Source organism: Odontesthes bonariensis, chromosome 1, assembly GCF_027942865.1.
Source record: "Odontesthes bonariensis isolate fOdoBon6 chromosome 1, fOdoBon6.hap1, whole genome shotgun sequence".
NCBI lineage: Eukaryota > Metazoa > Chordata > Actinopteri > Atheriniformes > Atherinopsidae > Odontesthes > Odontesthes bonariensis.
The window spans coordinates 11,970,317-11,990,148 of record NC_134506.1 but is presented as its reverse complement, the minus strand read 5'-3'; the positions used below and the strand labels follow the sequence as shown (position 1 = coordinate 11,990,148).

At 39.4% G+C, this 19,832-nt stretch overlaps 2 protein-coding genes across 4 annotated transcripts in view; one reads left to right on the top strand and one right to left on the bottom strand.

Annotated features, from left to right (window-relative positions):
- The window catches only part of itfg1 (integrin alpha FG-GAP repeat containing 1), a 162,924-nt gene extending 160,050 nt beyond the window's left edge, over nt 1-2,874 (bottom strand). The window contains exons 1-6 of the mRNA XM_075471634.1: nt 2,642-2,874; nt 2,106-2,190; nt 1,874-2,004; nt 1,227-1,284; nt 932-1,009; nt 729-823 (exon numbers count right to left, since the gene is read on the bottom strand). Of these exons, the coding sequence (XP_075327749.1) occupies nt 729-823; nt 932-1,009; nt 1,227-1,284; nt 1,874-2,004; nt 2,106-2,190; nt 2,642-2,822 (628 nt within the window). The 5' untranslated portion in view covers nt 2,823-2,874. The remainder of the gene's footprint in view (nt 1-728; nt 824-931; nt 1,010-1,226; nt 1,285-1,873; nt 2,005-2,105; nt 2,191-2,641) is intronic.
- A 468-nt stretch (nt 2,875-3,342) lies between these two features.
- phkb (phosphorylase kinase, beta) overlaps nt 3,343-19,832 on the top strand; it is a 132,136-nt gene continuing 115,646 nt past the window's right edge. For 2 of the 3 annotated variants that reach the window (XM_075471418.1, XM_075471329.1), the window contains exons 1-2: nt 3,343-3,426; nt 6,705-6,791. In XM_075471418.1, the coding sequence (XP_075327533.1) occupies nt 3,363-3,426; nt 6,705-6,791 (151 nt within the window). In that variant the 5' untranslated portion in view covers nt 3,343-3,362. Of the gene's footprint in view, nt 3,427-4,244; nt 4,351-6,704; nt 6,792-19,832 lie in introns of all 3 variants that reach the window. The other variant, XM_075471505.1, reaches the window with a different exon arrangement.

Here is a 19,832-nt window from a genome sequence, read left to right as displayed (position 1 = left end):
ATCCAACAAACGGTCTTGCGGCCTCTGGTTCTGATCCCACGCTTTTTTCAAGTAGGCCGAGTTTCTCTCAACATGGAAGGGATGTTTGGTTTCAAAGTGCCTCTTCAGCTTGCTTGGAACCATGTTCACATTGGCTAACTTCTCCCGACAGAGGACGAACTCGGGCTGAGGATTGTTGACATCCCCGGTCCAACTTGCGTGATTCTCTGTTTTAATGTTGTTCTTCAGCCTTTGATATGTCACGGTCTAATAATTCCCACATGCGCAACTGCGTTAAGAGCGAAATATGGGGTTCTGTGAGTTTTTTTTTTTTAAATAATTGTTTTTAGGTATAGAGTTTGCCTGTGTATTATGAAATGAGTGAATACAAAGTACTGATATAGTAAATTAATTAATTATTTGTTGCTTGTTGTCCACCTCTTTTTTGTCTTCTCAAACCCCAGCTGGTCGAGGCAGATGGCTGCCCTCCCTAAGTCTGGTTCTGCCAGAGGTTTCTTCCTGTTAAAAGTTTTCTTTTCATCATTGCCTCGTGTGCTCAGGACCGGAGATTGGATCAAAGAGAGGACTGGTCTATTTTCTTTGAATTGGCTCTGTATGTATGAATTGGACTAATTTCGAACTAAATTGTGATTGTATTACAATGAATTGGATTGTATCTTTTTAGTGCCTTCTTGTAATTTGGCGCTATATAAATATAATTGAATTGAATTAAAACATCAGTGACTTACCAGCAGTGAAGTCTTTGTTCAGGTCAATGAAAGCATTAGAGTGAGGGAGGCGCATTCTGACAGGTGAACTCAGCGCATTCTGCCACACTTGAATCCTAAAGGAAAGGAAAAACCATGAGGCAAAAGCTAGCTCTGCACTTTATAAAGTAAACTGAGGTTTGATGGCAGCAGCAATAAAGTGAGCTCGGTAACTATTACTTCACCTGTTAGATAGATAGCAGATTTCAGTAGATGGGGGGTTGGTGACTCCAAAAATATCTGGGATCATGTCCCCATTGAAACTTTGAGGGAAAAAAAAGATACATTAGTAAAAAAAATAAAAATACAACTACCGTACATGTGCTATTATGTAAGCTAAGTCTTTAAGCACAAATAGAAGAATTAAAAAAAAAATAATTTGATTGGAAGGATGTAGAGGTCACAAAACTAAACTAAACACACAGGTACTTTATTTTTTTATGATTAGAATTTCAATTACAATATCAAACTTATACTCACTCCATAACAAGTGGCTGATCTGTAAGGGTCTTATTCAGCATGAGCCACCCAACCGTACCTGCACAAAAAACAGGCCCTGAGTAACAAAGGTCCACAGAAACTCAGAGGGACTGTCAAGCTCAACTGATGTTGTTGGGCTCTAAGGTATGAACAAAGCTGAAATACTGAAATGTGGAAGACAATTTAAGCAAAGGTTTAAATTGTCTTTCATGAATTAGTGTCCTTTAAACAGAACATGTAGAACACTAGCTGATGACTTTCATGACGATGATTACTTATTATGCATACACTTTTAAAGATGTAATAGAATCAAAACATCTACAGAAAGTTCTACGATAACAATATTGTTAAAGATTTAACAACATATTTCTAACCTTGACACTCAGTCTAGAATTCCCTATTGCTTTGCCACTTCTAAACTCTAAGTTTTAAAAATTTACATGACTGATACTAAAACATCCCAAAATGTTACTGTAAAGCATAAATATGTATATATATATGTAGGTTCATCCAGCATGTTTCTATAGTCAAGCTAACATGTAAGATGTACTCAAAAAAAAAAAAAAAGTGATGCCCTGGGCCTATTACAATCAAATGTGTTGAAAAGAATAAGCTAAGTTTCCTGGTGGTTCACTGTTAACCTGTACCTAATGTCTGGTTGTTCCCCCAAAAGATGAAAACTGTTGTTTTTGGGGATTTGATCTGAGCTGTAAGAAGCACATCCATCTGAGAGTCTCCATCATAATCTCCAGGAACAACACTGGTGATCACGGTGTCCCTAAAGCAGAAAGTAGATCATTAAGACGCAGCCAGAGGAACCAAAGGAAACAAAAGCATACAAAATGTACCTTTTGTATGTACCTTTAACCAAATACTTACTTTGGCAAAATGCCTTTATTTATTTGAACTTTGGGCTTGAAGTATGGCGATGTGGTGTCAGCCAAGTAAATCACCAGTTCAGACTCTGAAAAAGTAAGAAAACAACATAGACAAAGGAAGGGTTAACATGCACACGTTTGCCACCGTAACACAATCTGAAATTTTGGAGTCACAGCAGTGTGCTTATAAAATTGCGGCTGCATTCTAATAAGGAAAGGTCCAGGCATATTGAATGCTGGCTTGCTGTAACAGCTTTATGGGATGCTGAATGGAATTCAGCCATAATTAAACTTTTAAATTCCACCTGGGTTTTTCAACAGCGGTATAAAGCGGTATAAGGCGTCTTCAAACGAACAAGTGACATGGCATTTGTTTGACAAGCTACGGAAGTGAAGGTACATTTTATTTATCTCGATACATATCCTGAATTGAAACTTGGCACTATTCATTTTTTATATGACACTAAATTCGTACCGGCTATTTAGCTGACACGCCATAAAGCTGTACACATGAAAGAATAGTAAGCATTGACATACGCTCTCTGATAACGAAGATGTCAGTCTGTTTATCCGCGTTAAAATCACCAAACGCTGCCACCGTCCCATATTTTGCGGTCCCGAAAAGGTCGGCGGTCACATCCTGAAGAGCAAATGAGTTATATCGTCCCAACAAAAACAACAAAAACGTCAAAAAAGTGTTTAGTTTAAACAGCCACATCCTTCCACATCTAGCGCCTCACAACATCGCCAACTGTAATACGGCACACTGCTTTACGGCAGGGAGAAACGGCACTTTTTAAAAAGTAAAATGCACATTACATTAATTGTTGCTCTTCATGCTATGCTAAATGCTTATATATTCGCCTTATGATGGATATAGGTGTGGAAAGTACAGAAATAATCACAAACTACGTACTTATAAAGTTGTCTCATTTACGTCAGTGCCGTACTCACTGGTGGTTTGACAGTAGCTGACAGTTGTGTGAAGCTACAGAACGGTAAATGAGAGAGAAGGAAATGCTATTTCAAAATAAATGTGATGGTTTTTCAAACGTAACTAGAGCGAATGCAATATAAAGAATATACAATCGCAATACTCTGATTATAAGGTTAAACTTGCCTTAGATAGTAATCCGTTACCTTTTGAAATAAATATTTAATCTTAATCTTGACACTTTAACACAAAGGGTATTTGCTTAATTTTGAAGGAGGACACCAGAAATCCCTAAAACCCTAGCGAAATTGACACTTTGTAAACATGGCGGGTCTCGCAGATGTCGGCTGGAAACTCCTGGAATTCAAAGCCCGATCAAAGAGATCAGGTCTGAGTCATTACTTCGCATGATCTCATACTGCGTGACACGCACGTTGGTTTCAGTTGTGCCAGAGCTCGTGTTTGTAAAGCCTCTGTACGCGGGCTTACATTTGCTTGTGTGTGTACATTTAATTTGTCCACTGTAGCGATGGTACAAGCATGAAAGGTCAGAGGTGCTCATGTGCGGCATTTGGAGGCTATTTTAAGCACTTCTCGCTTGGTCTCAATTCGCTATTACATCTCACCTGCACTTTACAGTCCTATCTGATGGTACTGTGTAAAAGTCCAGTTCAGAGAGCCTGTTGGGCCTGTAAAAAACATCTCGAGTCGCACACTCTGTTTTTAAGGCGGTGCGTTAGGACAAACACGGAAAGCCATCTCATATTGAAGAGGAAAAAGCCACCTTGTATAGAGAATGAAGAAAATGCACCTTCACAGTTCAGTGCTAAATGTTATAGATTAAAATGATTTAAGATGCACCTGTTCCTTCAGTTTTCATGTGATAACTTCAGCAGCAGTTAAAGCAGTGTTCAGTTGTAAATTTCATTTAGCATAAAGTTCTGTCAGTACTGTAGTAGGTTATTTAGATGGTTCTATAGCTTTGCTCATCATTACATTACCATTGTAGAGACATTACCACGGTAGAGTAGGCTAATTCATCACGACTCTGTTTTCCTCGAAGGTTTTAGAATAACATTCATTCCTAAGGAGATCATTCTTTTGCATGTTCATGATCATCACCTGCCCAGAGTGTAATTAATTGTTGATTCATGCATGTCTTAAATCTAACTCTGTGCTACTAACTCCTTCTGTGAATTGCAATAGATTTCTGATTTAGCTGAGAGAGACGATTGGCCTTAATTTCACCTTTTGAGAATGGCTGTTTCAGTGGCTGCGAATACCCAGCCTCATCGGACAGTGCACAGACTGGGTAAGTAGCGGCAGCTGATCTGAGGAAAACAGTGCAGTTGTGCCGCAGACACAAGGCCACAAAGGGCTTAAAGTGCTTTCAGAAAATTTTTAGACAAAATATAATTGACTGAATCTATGTTTTCGTTGTTATTCTTCACACAGTGCTCCACAATGACCAAGTAAACTAAGTGGCGTCAATGTTGCTACATTTTGATTAATGGGTACACACCTGTCTACATAAAGTCCAACAGTTGATGATGTATCTTACTTTGAAAGCCAAACCATAAGGTCAAGGGAACCTTCTGTTGACATGCCAGACAGGATTGGCTCGAGGCACAGATCTGGTGAAGGCGAGCATAAAGATAAAGTTTCTGCAGCATTTAAGGGGTCCACATAACATACTGGTCTCCATCATTCTGAAAAAGAGGACATTTTAAATCCTAAAGAGAGACTTCCAATATCTCACCGTTCAGCTAAGCTGAGTTATTGGGACAAAAGGTCTTCGTTATACAAGTAATTAACAAACCAATGGTCACTATGAATGAGCTCCAGAGTTTCTTTTTGTAGAGAGGAGAATCCTACAGGACATCCATCATTCCTGTGTTCCCCAAGTCAGTATACTGTTAAGTGGCCAGACAGAAGCCTTTCTTCACTAAATGGCACATGACAGCCGGCTGGAAATTTGCCAAAAGACAGTTGAATGCCTCTGAGAGAAGCTAACTAAGGTCAGACTCTGCTTTAGCTCCCATTGGCTTGTGTAGATCACACCAGTCACTGATAATCATCTAATCATCTTCTTCTCTCTAGTCAAATATGGTGACGGTAGCATCATGCTGGGAATGTGAATGGAGAGACATAGAGCAGTCCTGAGTGAAAACCTTTTTTTCAGAGTACTTTAGATCCTTGCCGAGGAAAAATGTTTGTATTTAGACAGGAACACAACCAAAATCATACAGTCCGAAAAATAAAGGAGCTTAAGGGCTTCAGAAAAACTCCTGGAGTGACCAATTCTAAATCTGGACCTGACCTCAGTAGAGCATCTCTAGATAGACCCAGCAACGGCTGTGCAGTGATGCTCCGCTGACTGAACTTGAACATTTTTTCCAATAAGAATAAGAGAGGCTTGCCAAGCCTTTAGGGTCATTGTCTTTTATTCTGAATACGCCCCCAACACACTTCATAAAACAGTTTTTGTTCTCTCATTGTGAAGAATTGTGTGAAAATTGATTCCCAAAAAAAAGATTACTTTCGGGGCAAAATGTGAAAGACTGAGAGGATCTGAAAGGACATCTGGACACGAGGAGCTTGTTTTAGGTTGCATTGAAAATGTTTAATGATAATAGGATCGTATATGCTGTAAGTGGTAAGTTACATTAATCTTGTCATTTCAAACGAGTTACTTCATTTCTTGACAAAGAGGAAACCAGCTTTGTTGAGATTACAACATATTTTGTCACTATTAGAAAACAATAGTTAGAGGCTTAAGTTCCCTCTTTCTTTAAAGTCACACTGTTAATACACTGGTGTGTCGTTCCTCTACTTCAAGTACCAAAAGGGCAAAAAATAAACTTACAGTATTAATGAAGTGATATCCGGTGGTCTTCATAAGGGAAGTTAGTGATTGGATTTTTGACAAACCAAACACTGACAATGCATTGTTTTTTTTCATGTTAGAAATGATTACTGGAATACTAGACTTACATTATGCAATTTTAAAGCGTTATATTTTAAAAGAGATGTATTGGCTTTGTCCCCTACAACTTTAAAGCTGATGAAAATTATGCTAATTTGAGTAAGAATGTGAATTCTTCAGTACCTGTGGTATTGACCCAAGGTCGAACCCATTAAAATGCAAATCTAGCTCAGTGTCTGAAAATAGAGAAACTACAGCGGGGGGTTCCCTGCAACTACAGAGTACAGAGGGAAATGCTGGTTGAGTGTCACATTACAGTCTGAAATTTTAGCTCAGGGCATGAATATTATTTTGACTGCATAGTGCCCTGTGATGCTGTGGGTTGCAGTGAAAACTGAATTTACTTATGGTATGTCTGTGTTTTTGCTTTCTTTTTCAATTTTTTGCCTGTTTTGTTTTTGTTAGCCTTCACTCTTGTTTGTGAACACCTTTTCCTACAAGTGTTGATAATTAAACTGAATTTGGTTGGTTTTCTTAGCAAATTTCCTTGGAACTCCAAGAAGGCAACAGTCTTTTATTGATTTCACTTTTTCTTTAAGCAACATAATAAGAGATGGAGACAAGACAGGACTGGCCCAAGTTTATGAGACGCATTTGACCATTGAGACATTGGTTTTAGGAAAGACCCTATCAGGCAGTGTTAGGAGTGTTAGGAGTATAATACATGTATTCCTCTTCAGGTTCCATCTATGAACCTCTTAAGCTGTCCAATCTTCAGCGAGAGGATGAACCTCTGTGGGAAAAGCTTGACCGCTACTACAACGCGGGTAAGTACACGCATTCTGTATTGATAAGCTTTTGCTATTTAATGTAACTGTGAAACTTAATAACATTTTGATAAAACAGCCCTCCAATGACTTGCCAACTACCAGCTCCCCCTAAACTCCAGTGCAAAAGGAGAGCAAGAGGCAGAGGTTAATCTGTTTTTAACTCACTCATATGCTCACAGATTTGTCTCCAGAATCCCAGATTTCACAGCAATGTGTGTGGGGAATGTATTGTGGTACTCTTTGGTAAAACTTTGCCGATAGAAGATGTAGGTTTTCCTCAAATACTAAAGGTTTGAGGCAAAAACTTCAATGAATTTTCAATGCAAGCCAGACAGAATGTTTCACTTAACCTAAACATTGCAAGCTCAACTGCCACTCAAAGCTTGGAATTGAAAGACATTTGATAATCAACTGTTTCTCTTACCTCCAGTCTGTTTGCACACACTTGGATAGATTCAGCTTAAAGTTTTTAGCAGAAAGGAAGAGACTTGTATATGGACAGTTTCAGCAATTCCACTAAGATTTCTCCAGGAGCTGCATAGTGTAGTTCTATTTGCTCTCTTTATTTATGTGTGCGTGTGTGCGTGTGTGCGTGTGTGCGTGTGTGCGTGTGTGTGTGTGTGTGTGTGTTTATATATCTTTAAGCTTTTGAAGAAAAAAATGAATAGGGGAAACAAAAAGCAAGAAAATAAGTTTTAATGTAGCAGTGAATAAGGCATAGTGGAAATCTCACCATGAATACATTGATGTGCTGTATTTGTAGCATAGTAACAGCTGAGCTGATGACATCACATGTAGCTTCACGGGGCTACGCAGGTGGAATTGATGGAAACTCATAACCAGCAGACTGGCATCTGGGGTGCAGAGACTCTCCATCACAGTAGTCTGTCCAGGATTACATAATCTGTTGTTAACAAGCAATGTTATCCCACCCCCTTTGCTGTTGCCAATCTTTCTGCAGTCTCTGTTTAGTTTATGTTGACTTAGTGCCGTGTATGGAAGCATTGTAGTCTTGAATGTGTTACTGCAGCCAGGGCTCAGTAAAATGCACAATATTACATTTCTGCTATTCCTTCATTTTATCTGTCTGTGATCCCACATTTCAAGCGATGATTCTGGCAAAATGGTGTAGAAATCCTCCTCCTTGCTCTCGGTTTTACTGCCCCATATCTGGAATGTCTCTTCTTCACCTTGTCTAGATTTGGGGTCGTATTCCAGGCATTACTTGGGCATTAAAAAGTTCAATCAGTTACTGCAACTTCTAAACAACTTCTATGCTGGCATTGTTATGCATCATAACAGATGTTAAAAAAAACACCAGAAGTAATGAACAGAAATCAAGCCAGCAGCACGGCAAAGCATAACACAATGCAGTCCAAACCAGTGTGGATTATTATTTCACAGTGATTTCACACTAAAAAGCTTTTTTTTAAATTTCGAGGTGAAGTTCACCTGCTAAATGTCATAGAACCGTATGCAGAATGACTTTGCTCATACTATTCTATGAAACTGCCCGCCTTATTAATTCCCCTCATGGCTCAGCATTCACTCAATCACAGAACTATGTGGACAGAGCACAGTTTGGTGTTTCACATGTCTTTCCATGAGCATATATTAAAAAGATTAAACTTTCTTACTTTCCTTTACTTTCATGGTGTAAAAAGAATGTCCATTACTGAACTTTTTCTTTTATTTAAATACTTTTGATGATTGACAGATGCTCTGAACCACCAGCAAGTATATGTTTAATTGAAAACTGTATGGTTGGATGGAAAAACTTTATACAGTGATCCAGTGAGTATTGGCCACATTAATGAGCTGTTATTGCCAGCATTCTCTCATTGCAACCGTAGATTTAGTGATTGCATCTTACATGCGATATCATTAAGAAAAAATGAGTTCTCAAATGGCAAAGTAGAAATGACACAGGGGGCTCCCATGTGGTAACAATGGAAACCTAAACTCGACGTAACCCTCATTTACACTCTTACATCTTAGTCTATACAGTGTTACAGGCTACACAGTGGTTTTTTTCTTAATCGCACACATTTACACACCGATGGATGCTTTGAAACCAACGTGGGGATTAGTGTCTTGCACAAGAACAATACGACATGAGCCGCCAACCTACTGCAGCTGTTAGTGATGGTGGATTGACACAGGCATCCCTAATGTTGCTCTTGCTGAACATTGGGCTAATATCAACTGCTATGCTACTTAATCTGTTAGACAGTATAATGATTAATTGGTTGATTGATATTTTTTTTATAAATGATATAAATCTGGCAATAATAATAATAATAATACTACATAGGTTTTATATAGCGCTTTTCCAAATGCTCAAAGACGCTTAATAATAACCATAATGGTACTAATGATGATTTTAATGACAATAAGTGATAACTGGAGCTGTCAAATAAATGTACTGTATGTAAATTGCAGACCACTGGATTCCATTAGCAGTCTTTGAGTAGGAAGTCAGTGCGGGATCCTGTGTGTTACTGCTCTGGAGCTTCTAATTGTACACTCACTGGTGAGGGCAGGAGGGTGGAGACAGTCTTTGCCTGCATTAAGTACTGATCACACCAGATAGTACTAGATAATTTTCATGTCCCGTACATACAGGAAAGTGTATATAAAGCGCACAAATGAAATGATGAATGAAAAATGTTGTGCCTACATTTATGAAAGGTTGTGTCAGATCACTGGTTTGCAATGAGCTCAAAGTTATTTTGAACTCAGGAAGGACACACACTTGGTGATGTATAGCTTGAGCAGCCTAGTGCAGGTGATAATTCTGTGATATGCAATCAGTAAAGGAGGCTTTACCCTCATTGCAGGAGAGATAAATACACATTAGTACTGACTGTTAAATTACCAGCAGCTGTGAGTGCAGCACTGTTGCCACAGTGGTACAGCCCCACTCACACAGCTATACACACTGTCTTTGATTTCTGTGCTCACCCAAATCGCACCTTTAGATATGAGTACATTTTCTTCGCTGTTTAAAGTTGATATTTCAGAAGTCTTATGTAACAGGCCAATTTTGCTTGAAAAGTTGTAACTGGTATTTAACTGGCAATCAAAATGTCTGATGTGTAGAGTGCTGTGTGTGCAAACCAGTTGTAGCATTTGGATCACACAAACTATAATTACCAAAGTCACATGTTTATCCACTGTAAAGTCTTTATTTTCTGTTCTGTTTGTTTTGCCTTGTTGGGACAAACTGAATTCACCCTCCTTTTTATTTTACACAAAAATCATTACAAGTAGAGCCATGGAGTAACAGAGGGGATAGACCAAACACACCACTTCATCTAAGATGGAGCTGGGTTTAGTATTCAGAGAGTAAGATTCTGCTAATACTGTTCAGCATAACTTGACTCGTCTTGGTTGCTCTCACTTAAAAAGGGAAAGTTCACTACAGAAGAGCAGAAAAGTCCTAACGTTTTCTTTCGTGGAATATCAGTTAATTCAGTTAATTCATATTTCTTTATTGCATTTCTGTCTCATTTCAAGGTGAATAATTTAAAACGTATGTGCACATTTGGCAAGCATGGTCCAGAATTCCTCATTGTTTCAAGGTGTGTAAAAAACAAAAAACGAAAAAAAAAAAAAAAAAGCAGCAATGATTTCACACTAAAAAGCTTTTTTAAAAATCTCAATTTCAGAGTGTAGTAAACCTGCTAAATGTCATAGAACCGTATGCAGAATGACTTTGCTCATACTATTCTATGAAACTGCCCGCCTTATTAATTCCCCTCATGGCTCAGCATTCACTCAATCACAGAACTATGTGGACAGAGCACAGTTTGGTGTTTCACATGTCTGTCCATGAGCATATATTAAAAAGATTAAACTTTCTTACTTTCCTTTACGTTCATGGTGTAAAAATAATTTACATTACTCAACTCTTTTCTTTTATTTAAATACTTTTGATGATTGACAGATGCTCTGAACCACCAGCAAGTATGTTTCATTGAAAACTGTATGGTTGGATGGAAAAACTTTATACAGTGATCCAGAGAGCATTGGCCACATTAATGAGCTGTTATTGCCAGCATTCTCTCATTGCAACCGTAGATTTAGTGATTGCATCTTACATGCGATATCATTAAGAAAAAATGAGTTCTCAAATGGCAAAGTAGAAATGACACAGGGGGCTCCCATGTGTTAACAATGGAAACCTAAACTCAATGTAACCCTCATTTACACTCTTACATCTTAGTCTATACAGTGTTACAGGCTACACAGTGGTTTTTTTCTTAATCGCACACATTTACACACCGATGGATGCTTTGAAACCAACGTGGGGATTAGTGTCTTGCCAATATGTGCACAGTTGGCAAGCATTGTCCAGAATTCCTCATTGTTTCGTGCTGTGTAAAAAATAAATAAATAAATAAAACAATCCTAAGATATTGTGAAAAAGACAAATACCATGGCTTCTCTACCTGTTATGTGTATACAAAAAGGGAAATCATTTCTATGCAGTGACCATGACCTAAAGTCTATGTAGACATGACTTAATTTAAGAAGCTTTATTGTCATCATACAAGAATACAACAAAATTGCGTTTGGCAGCATCTCTTGTAGCAGCTACAATGTCACAAGCATAAAAACGTAATACAAGTAATAGATATTAAGGTGCAGTTCAAAATGTTATGTATAAAATAGTACAGGTTTCTATTTTGGGGGGATGTCTTGGTTCCTGCAGCAGTGTCTTCACAGTCATGGGGAAGAAGGTGTGTTTAATTCTGTTGGTGCAGGGTCGCATGACTTTGAGTCTGCCAGAGGGAAGGCTGGTGAAAAGAGAGTGTCCTGGGTGGGCGGGGCCTTCCATCGGAGGAGAAAGCTCGAGTAGATCTCCTCATGGCGTGGGAGTGGGGAGCCAATGATCCACTGAGCAGTCTTAATGACTGCAGTTTTTTCTTCTTGGATGCAGTGCAGCTGGCATACCACACAGTACATCCATAGGTCAGGACACGGAGGACATAGTTTGTTCCTCCTCAGCGTTCTCAGAATAAAGTACAGGGGGCTGGGCCTTTTTAATAATATGGGTGGTGTTCACAGTCCAACCCAGGGCGTCTGAGAAGTGCCGTCCGAGAAACGTGACGCTTGTGACCCGCTCCACTTCTTCCCCATTGATGCTCAAGCCTGATTGTAGTGTGGCCCTTGACCTCCGGAACTCAATGATGATTGTCTTCTTGGTGTTGAGGTTGAGGTGGTTGTCACTGCGCCAGGCCGCCACTGCTTGGACTTCCTCCCTGTATGGTGCCTTATTTAGCATTTGTTTACAGCTTGAATTTGTAAAAAAGATCATTTAAAGTAAAACCACAGCATTTTGTGCAGTGGTTACTAATTTTGGTAAAATATAATTTGTGGGAAATAATTATTCTAGGGGCAAAGTATACTTTTATATAAACAATTTTATCATTTTTAATAAACGAGTATCATTTCTTCTAAGGGTTGACTTGGAAAGACTTGAGTCAGCACCATCCATTGTGTAGTGTAACTGCAGTTGTCTTCTTTTAGTCATTTGTCATTCAACTTAACATCTTTTATTAAAAACGTGACATTTTCTATCTAGGTCAAGGAAATACGTTAAAGAAAAAAGAACAATTCTAACCACATGTACAAGTGTTGCTGAATGTGGTCAAAGCTAACATAGGCTACACTAGAGAGCAAAATGCTGCTTTTCTGTTTGGCTTTAAGTTGCTCTTTAAGGTTTAATGTTGAATGGCTTAACTTGTTTCCAAAAGCTTTACAGTCGGTGCATCAATTACCCTGATTTGACAAAGAAGAGCTTCGCCATGCCTTGTGCATACGTTATAGTGACAAGGTAATGACAATTTCAAAGATGTAAGTAGCATCAATTTGTCTCTCTTCAGTTCCACCAGCCTTGAATGCAAATGTTCAACAAACACGTGCAGTATTTGCAGCTACACAACCTCAGCATCTTTAGCTTCTTCTGCTCATTGTTTAGGCTAGTGTGCATGTGCTTGATTGGTGACAACTGATTGCTGGAGTTTTAATACTTACAAGGTTGACTACTTCAAATAAGTGGTTATTGAACACACAATAAGTAAAGCCAGTCACAGAAAGACTCGGATGATGAAGATGGAAGAAGCATCAAGACTATGGATTCCAGTAGTCTAGATACTGGTGGTGGCAGAGTTGAGAGATAACTGCTCGAGTTGAGATGCTGTGGAGCACATAGGGAGGTGAAAGCTAACATGCAAAACACATGTATACAGTAATTTAAAGAATGAGTGTTAAGGGCTGATAAAGATTCCAAAAGATTCTTGGTTGAGGGCGGTTCGAAAAATGTTAGGATGAAATGATTTTAATAGGGTGGGAAGGCAGTATAAAGTAATACTGTATAATGGCAAGAATATATCAGAATCACCACAGAAAAATTGAGACAATGAAAAATACAGATCTTCTTCATTAAGTGTAAGCTTTAGGTAGTATTTTCTTAGATACAGAATAATGTAATATATACTCTTATACTTAAAATGTCGTTATTCTTAAGTAATGTTCATGATATCTCACAATATATCAGATAATCAATGGTTTTAAACTGTATTGGTGAAATTGATGACATAAGTAGTGAAAAGTAACATCACAAAAGACAAATCCAAGGTTGTGGTCAGGGTTTGGAACCACTGCTGTCATCCTTTTCCAGTTGAAAGTTGATACATGTTTTTGTATTTTACTGCCACACAATTTGAACAATTTTTAGGTAAAAGCTCAGATATCTGCCTTTGACTGGTCTGGATTGTTAATGCTTTCCATGAGAAAATGTCTGTTGGGGCTGGATGCACCATTTTCACACATGACCACACTTCTGGCAGATATGACACAGCTGATTGGTCAGCTCTGATGAAGACAATGCAGCTTGGCTGTGTGTGGGTGTGTATGTGTGTGTGTGTGTGCGCTAGAGACAGTGAGTTTCTGTTTTGGTTCATGTGACCATTAATGTGCCATCAGCACATGGTTGGTGGGTTTTCATTAGACTCCATGTTTGCGTGTAGAAAATGATAGAAGACAATACACATAGCTTAGTGTGCAACAGGTGTAGCTCTCAGTTGGAACCAATTTGCTCCTATCAGCAAGCACAACATTGCTTACAGCAGCAGCTTCACTGAAACCTCATAGATTCTTAAAAAAAAAGCCTCCGCCTGATTGTACTATGTCGAAAACGCAGTCTTGAGCACTGAGCTTGTTTAATTGTTGTGGTGGGTGGCGGCTGGAAGTGCTTGTCCGATTCTTGCAGGGAACAAAGCCAACATTGTTATCGCCGGCACACAGACCTTCCTGCCAATATACCTGCTTTCTTTCAGTTTCAAGGAGGAAAAAGGGTGGAGAGGGGTGAAGCTGGGTGACAAAGACAAATCAAACCGGTTACATTTTTCCTCCTTTCTCTTTCTTTATTCTCTTGTTTCAATGTGGCCCCAAGCTCAGTCAAAAGCAGCGATGTTGAGCTTATGCTGCTGTTGTGAATGAGGATTATTTCTCCATTTTCAAGAAAAGAATACCATTGGCAGCTTTACCTCCATGTCAGAGTTCATCCCTCCATCATCTCTCCCCCCTCTCCCTCTCTGTTTTCTCCTCTCTTCTAGACGTCTCAAACTGCTCTGGTTTATTTTTTGTGTGGCATCTCGGCCACACTCCACTGAGTCAGTCTGCTTCTTGATAATACTGGAGTCAGAGTCGGGCTACTATCACTCTGCCATGTGGCTCACATTGATAAAGGAATAGGGAAAGCAAGGTTTTATTTTTGTTTGACTCATGAAGTTGCTACATGTACAAAATGTTTTCTTCTCTACTTTGATTTGAGTTTTGACTACTTTTTCTATTCATTGTCTGTTTCTTGTATTTTTCATAATTTGTCAAATATCCTTATTTGTCATTTTTTATGAGACTGTGAAGCCAGTTTAAGCCAGTGCAAGTCCATGTGTCCTGGATTTATTTCCCAAAAATTATTTTATCGACTTAATGTGTTTACGTTGATCAACATAAACTATCGGGGTCGTTTAAACCCAAGGCTAGTTTTCAGTTCAGTTGGGTGGTTTGAACAACTTTTACATCAGTTGTTGATTGAACCAGTATAGGTTACATGGGGTTTACTCATATCAGTCTTGTTAAATGAGTGAAAACAGATCAAATTTAAATAACAAAACTGACATAAGTCAAGTCAACTTTATTGTCAATGCTGCCATATGTGCAGGACATACACAGAATTGAAATAGTGTTTCCCTCTCATCCCTGGTGCAAAACAGCAATAAACATGAAGTAAAATATAATATATATAAATAAAATATTAAAAAAATATATATACAAGCTAAAAGATATATAAACACACAAATCTGTATATATGGCAGTATAAACAGATTAACAGTATAAACAGAATTTACAGTATGAACAGTGAGCTATGTACAGTTCGTGTACATTAATTGACTGTACACAGTGCAATTTGGTTTGTCGATTGTCCAGAGTTTGTGAAGGGACTGGTGCATGGGGGGGTGGTCAGTGGTCAGTGTCCAGAGTTTGTGGGTGCAGAGAGGGAAGGGGGGGCAGTGCTGGGAGGGAGTTCAGCATCCTGACAGCCTGGTGGGTGAAGCTGTCTCTCAGTCTGCTGGTTCTCTCCCGTAGGTTAAGAAGCAGTGGGTGGGATGGGTGAAGTCACCCGCAATTCTGAGTGCTTTGCTGGCCAGGCGTGTGTTGTAGATGTCTTGGAGGGAAGGGAGAGGGGAGCCGATGATCCTCTCAGCTGCTCTCACTATGCGCTGCGGGGTCTTCCTGCAGGATGCAGTGCAGCCGCCGTACCACACAGTGATGCAGCTGGTCAGGATGCTCTCAGTGGTTCCACGGTTAGAAGGTGTGCATGATGGGGGCTTGTGCTCTGGCTCTTTTCAGTCTGCGGAGGAAGTAGAGGCGCTGCTGAGCTTTCCTGGCCAGCGATGCGGTGTTGGTGCTCCAAGAGAGGTCCTCAGTGAGGTGCACACCCAGGAATTTGGTGCTGCTCACCCTCTCCACAGCATCACCGTTTGTGGTCAGCACGCATCCTTGGGGGGCCCCTGTGTTCAGTGTGATGGTGCAGGATGAGTTGCTACCGACTCGGACTTCCTGTGGTCTTCCAGTCAGGAAGTCCAGCAACCAGTTGCACAGCGAGGAGTTCAGGCCTAGACAGACCAGTTTCTGTATCAGCTGCTGGGGGATGATCGTGTTGAAAGCTGAACTAAAGTCTAAGAACAGCATCCTCACATATGAGTCCTTAGTGTCCAGGTGAGTGAGAGCTAAGTGGAGGGTGGTGGAATTTGCATCATCAGTGGACCTAATTCCCATGCATGAAATACCTGTTCTTGTTCTACTTGACCCATCAGAATGAACTAATGCTGAGAGAACACACATGCAACAGTGTGGAAATGTCCCATGTTTTTCATGTTAATTCAACACGTTTTTTGTTTTTTTTCTTGGGTGGTGCATGACAACACATTTAATCTGTCTTAAAATCTGGCCAACCAAGAGCCTGTATTTGCTTTGTCCTTTACGGGCTTCTGTACCAAGATGACAGTGCAACCTGCAGTGTATTTGGGTATAAATTGCTTCTTCTAAGAAGATGAAAACACAATAATTCTTATTTTCGTGCAACTGTACACAGATAAATACATAAATAAACTAAGCAATACTTTATTGATTTATACCAGAACATTTCCCAAATTTTAAACACTGGAACTTTTAAGTGTTGGTTACATCAGCAAAATCAGTTAAAAGGTTACAGATTTCACGGTGTGCAGACACATAGTGTGTTTTCTTGCCCTTAATTTTAAAAATTGTTGATGGAAAAAAATACGCGAGACGGGGAACAAACAACTTGCTAATTGGGATCTTTTCAAAATGTAAAAAAAAACAGCAGCATTTAGTATTTTTTTGTGTCTTTTGTATCTTTAATCATTACAGGGTTTGCATTATATACTGTATTTATTACTTCTATATACCTTGTTGGGGCTGAGCCAGGCTAGCTGTTTTCCTATGTTTGCTGTTTTTATGTCAAGCTAAGCTAAACCACCTGATTTAAAGGGAAAGGGTTTTTTTGTTTTTTTTTTAAACCTGGACCTTATCTCTGACATAAAATACGTTCATCTACTCACCGATAACAGTTTGGTGAAAGTCGGCGTCCTTCTGAAGATATTTAGATAACTCGAGATCCGCTTATATCCATATAACAGGAGTGAACGGGGCATTGACAATACAGCCTCTAAATAAGGCATAATCTGTCTTTATTTCACCAATACTTGAAGACAAACGAATGACTGAACGCGTACTATTGCACTGTTAGTTCAGAGCTGCCGTGTTGTTGTTATTGAGGGCTATCGGGGGGCTTATGGGGGCTTTCTACACACGCGTCTACTGGGGTGACTTCATTGCCGCACGCCGCTGCAGCACAGCTTATTTATTCCGTGCCCTGTGACAGTCGGCTAACTTCACACAGAGTTTGCTACAGTTTGCTATTGCTTAGTTTGTGCAAGATGGCAGGATATTTATCAGATTTTGACGATGTGGACGACGACTTTAAGTACGATGGACTCCGACTTTCACAAAACTGTTATCTATGTGTAGATGAACGTATTTTATGCCAGAAATAAGGTCCAGGTTTAAAAAAATTAACTTCCATTTTAAGACAGATTTTCTGTTGCCTTTACACTTGTTTTCATTTAGCAGTAACTCATGTCATGGATGTTTTAGTTTCCTGCAGCAAACATCATATACTCAGCAGGGAAGTTATTATTAAGACTGGATTGAATGATGAGGATCACAGTTGGTTTGTTTCCCTATTTTCCTGTACACCTTGCTGTGGTAATGTAAAGATATTACATTATTCTTTATCTGTTTTTCCCTTTCCACTGTATTTTTCTTTCCATCATTTTCTTTCATTTTCTCCACCCCGTCAGTGCGGTGAAATGGCCCATTGTAAAAGAGCAGACTGTGTGCGTCTGAGACATTAGCTGCTGATTTAGTGGGACATTAGCTTGATGGATGGCAAGGCAAAACATTCCAAACAACACTGGATTTGCATCCAGAGAAACTTTCAGCCTGAGACTGAGCAGCATTCACCGCATGATGAAAAACACAGCAGTGTTTGATGAAAAATTATACTTTAAAACCTTTGGAGTTGTGAATGGAGCAAACTTAAAGCTTTATGCTTTTTGGCAAAACATATTAAAGATAATCTTCTGAGCATTATAGAAAGAAATCCCTCACTAACCACAGTCACAATACATGTCAAACTGCATTTTTATTTGAGTCATCAGCAGTTGAAATGTGACAAAGTATGGGATTACCAAATGGGCCACACACCTGGTTTACTGCATGTTTACAGTAACCTGGTCATAGTGGTTCATAAGTAAATACATAAATACTCTACTTATTTATATTTTGGGCATAGTTTTTTAATCATAAACATTTCTGTTGACAGACAGATGCTTTAATGTGGTGTTGTTTTTAAATAAAAAAGCCTTTGTTAAAAATGTTAGATAAGGGTCCTGTCAAAACACAAATCACACCAGGCAAGCCATAAAATGTATTTTTTTATGAAAAGAGGGACACAAAGAGAAGCCTGTGATAAATGGGATGAACATTGTGCACATAATCTGCCATATAATCTTTACCAGTGTTAAACCTTTCAATTCACCTTAAACTGTACCAGAGTTTTAGGTCTACTGAAGGTGCTCTATGTTGAAACCACGTTTCCTGAACAAATACACTGCTCAAAAAAAAGAGGAACACCTAAACAACTAAATGTGACTCCAAGTCAATCACACTTCTGTGAAATCAACCTGTACAGTTAGGAAGCAACACTGATTGTGAATCAATTTCACCTACTGTTGTGCAAGTGGAACAGACAATAGGTGGAAATGAGAGGCAGTTGGCAAGACAACCCCTATAAAGGAGTGGTTCCATTTCTCTGTCCTCATCCTTTCTGGCTGATGTTTTGGTCACTTTTGCATTTTGTCAGTGCTCTCACCCCTAGAGGTAGCATGAGGCAGTGTCGACAACCCACAGAAGTTGCTCAGGTAGTGCAGCTCATCCAGGATGGCACACTGATGCGTGCTGTGGCAAGAAGGTTTGCCTTGTTTCTCAGCAGTGTCCAGATCATGGAGGAGATACCAGGAGACGTGGAGGGGGGCCGTAGGAGGGCAACAACCCGGCAGCAGGACCGCTACCTCCTTTGTGCAAGGAGGAACAGGAGCACTGCCAGAGCCTTGCAAAATGACCTCCAGCAGGCCACTAATATGCATGATTCTGCTCAAACTGTCAGAAACGGACTCCAGGAAGGTGGTATGAGGGCCTGACGTCCACAAGTGGGGCTTGTGCTTACAGCCCAACACTGTGCAGGGCGATTGGCATTCGCCAGAGAACACCCAGACTTGCAGCCTGTAATGTGATTTTTCACTTTTCATTCTCAATCATTTGAGTATGATTCCAAATCCAGACCTCCATGGGATAATAATTAGGGTTTACGTTGATCATTTTTATGTTAATTTGTTCTCAACGCATTCCACCATGTAATGAATAACAATTTTCAACTGGAATATTTCATTCATTGAGATCTAGGAAGTGTTATTTTAGGGTTCCCTTTATTTTTTTCAGCAGATTATGTGCAGACAGTGGAGGTTTTTGTCTTAGTAAACTGGCCACTCTCCAGTCAGCTCATTTGTACAAAAAGTTGCTATTGCAATAAGAATAGTATTGTATGAATTAAAGCAAATGTTGTCAGTTGAACATTGATACAAATCTGTATGTGGCTAAATGTGAGTAGGAACTTTATTAATGCTTCAGCTGATAGTAGGAGGTAGACTTTCGGTTGATTAATACTCTGCCCCATTCACCCAATCGGTCTCTTTATCTTTCTGCCAATGTTACTGTCACCTTCAGTTGACCAATCCATTTATACACACACTTGTGCACACACAGTGACATTTCCACTCACCTGTCTCTCTCCCAGTAACTCTTATTTGTAGGATGTTTCTT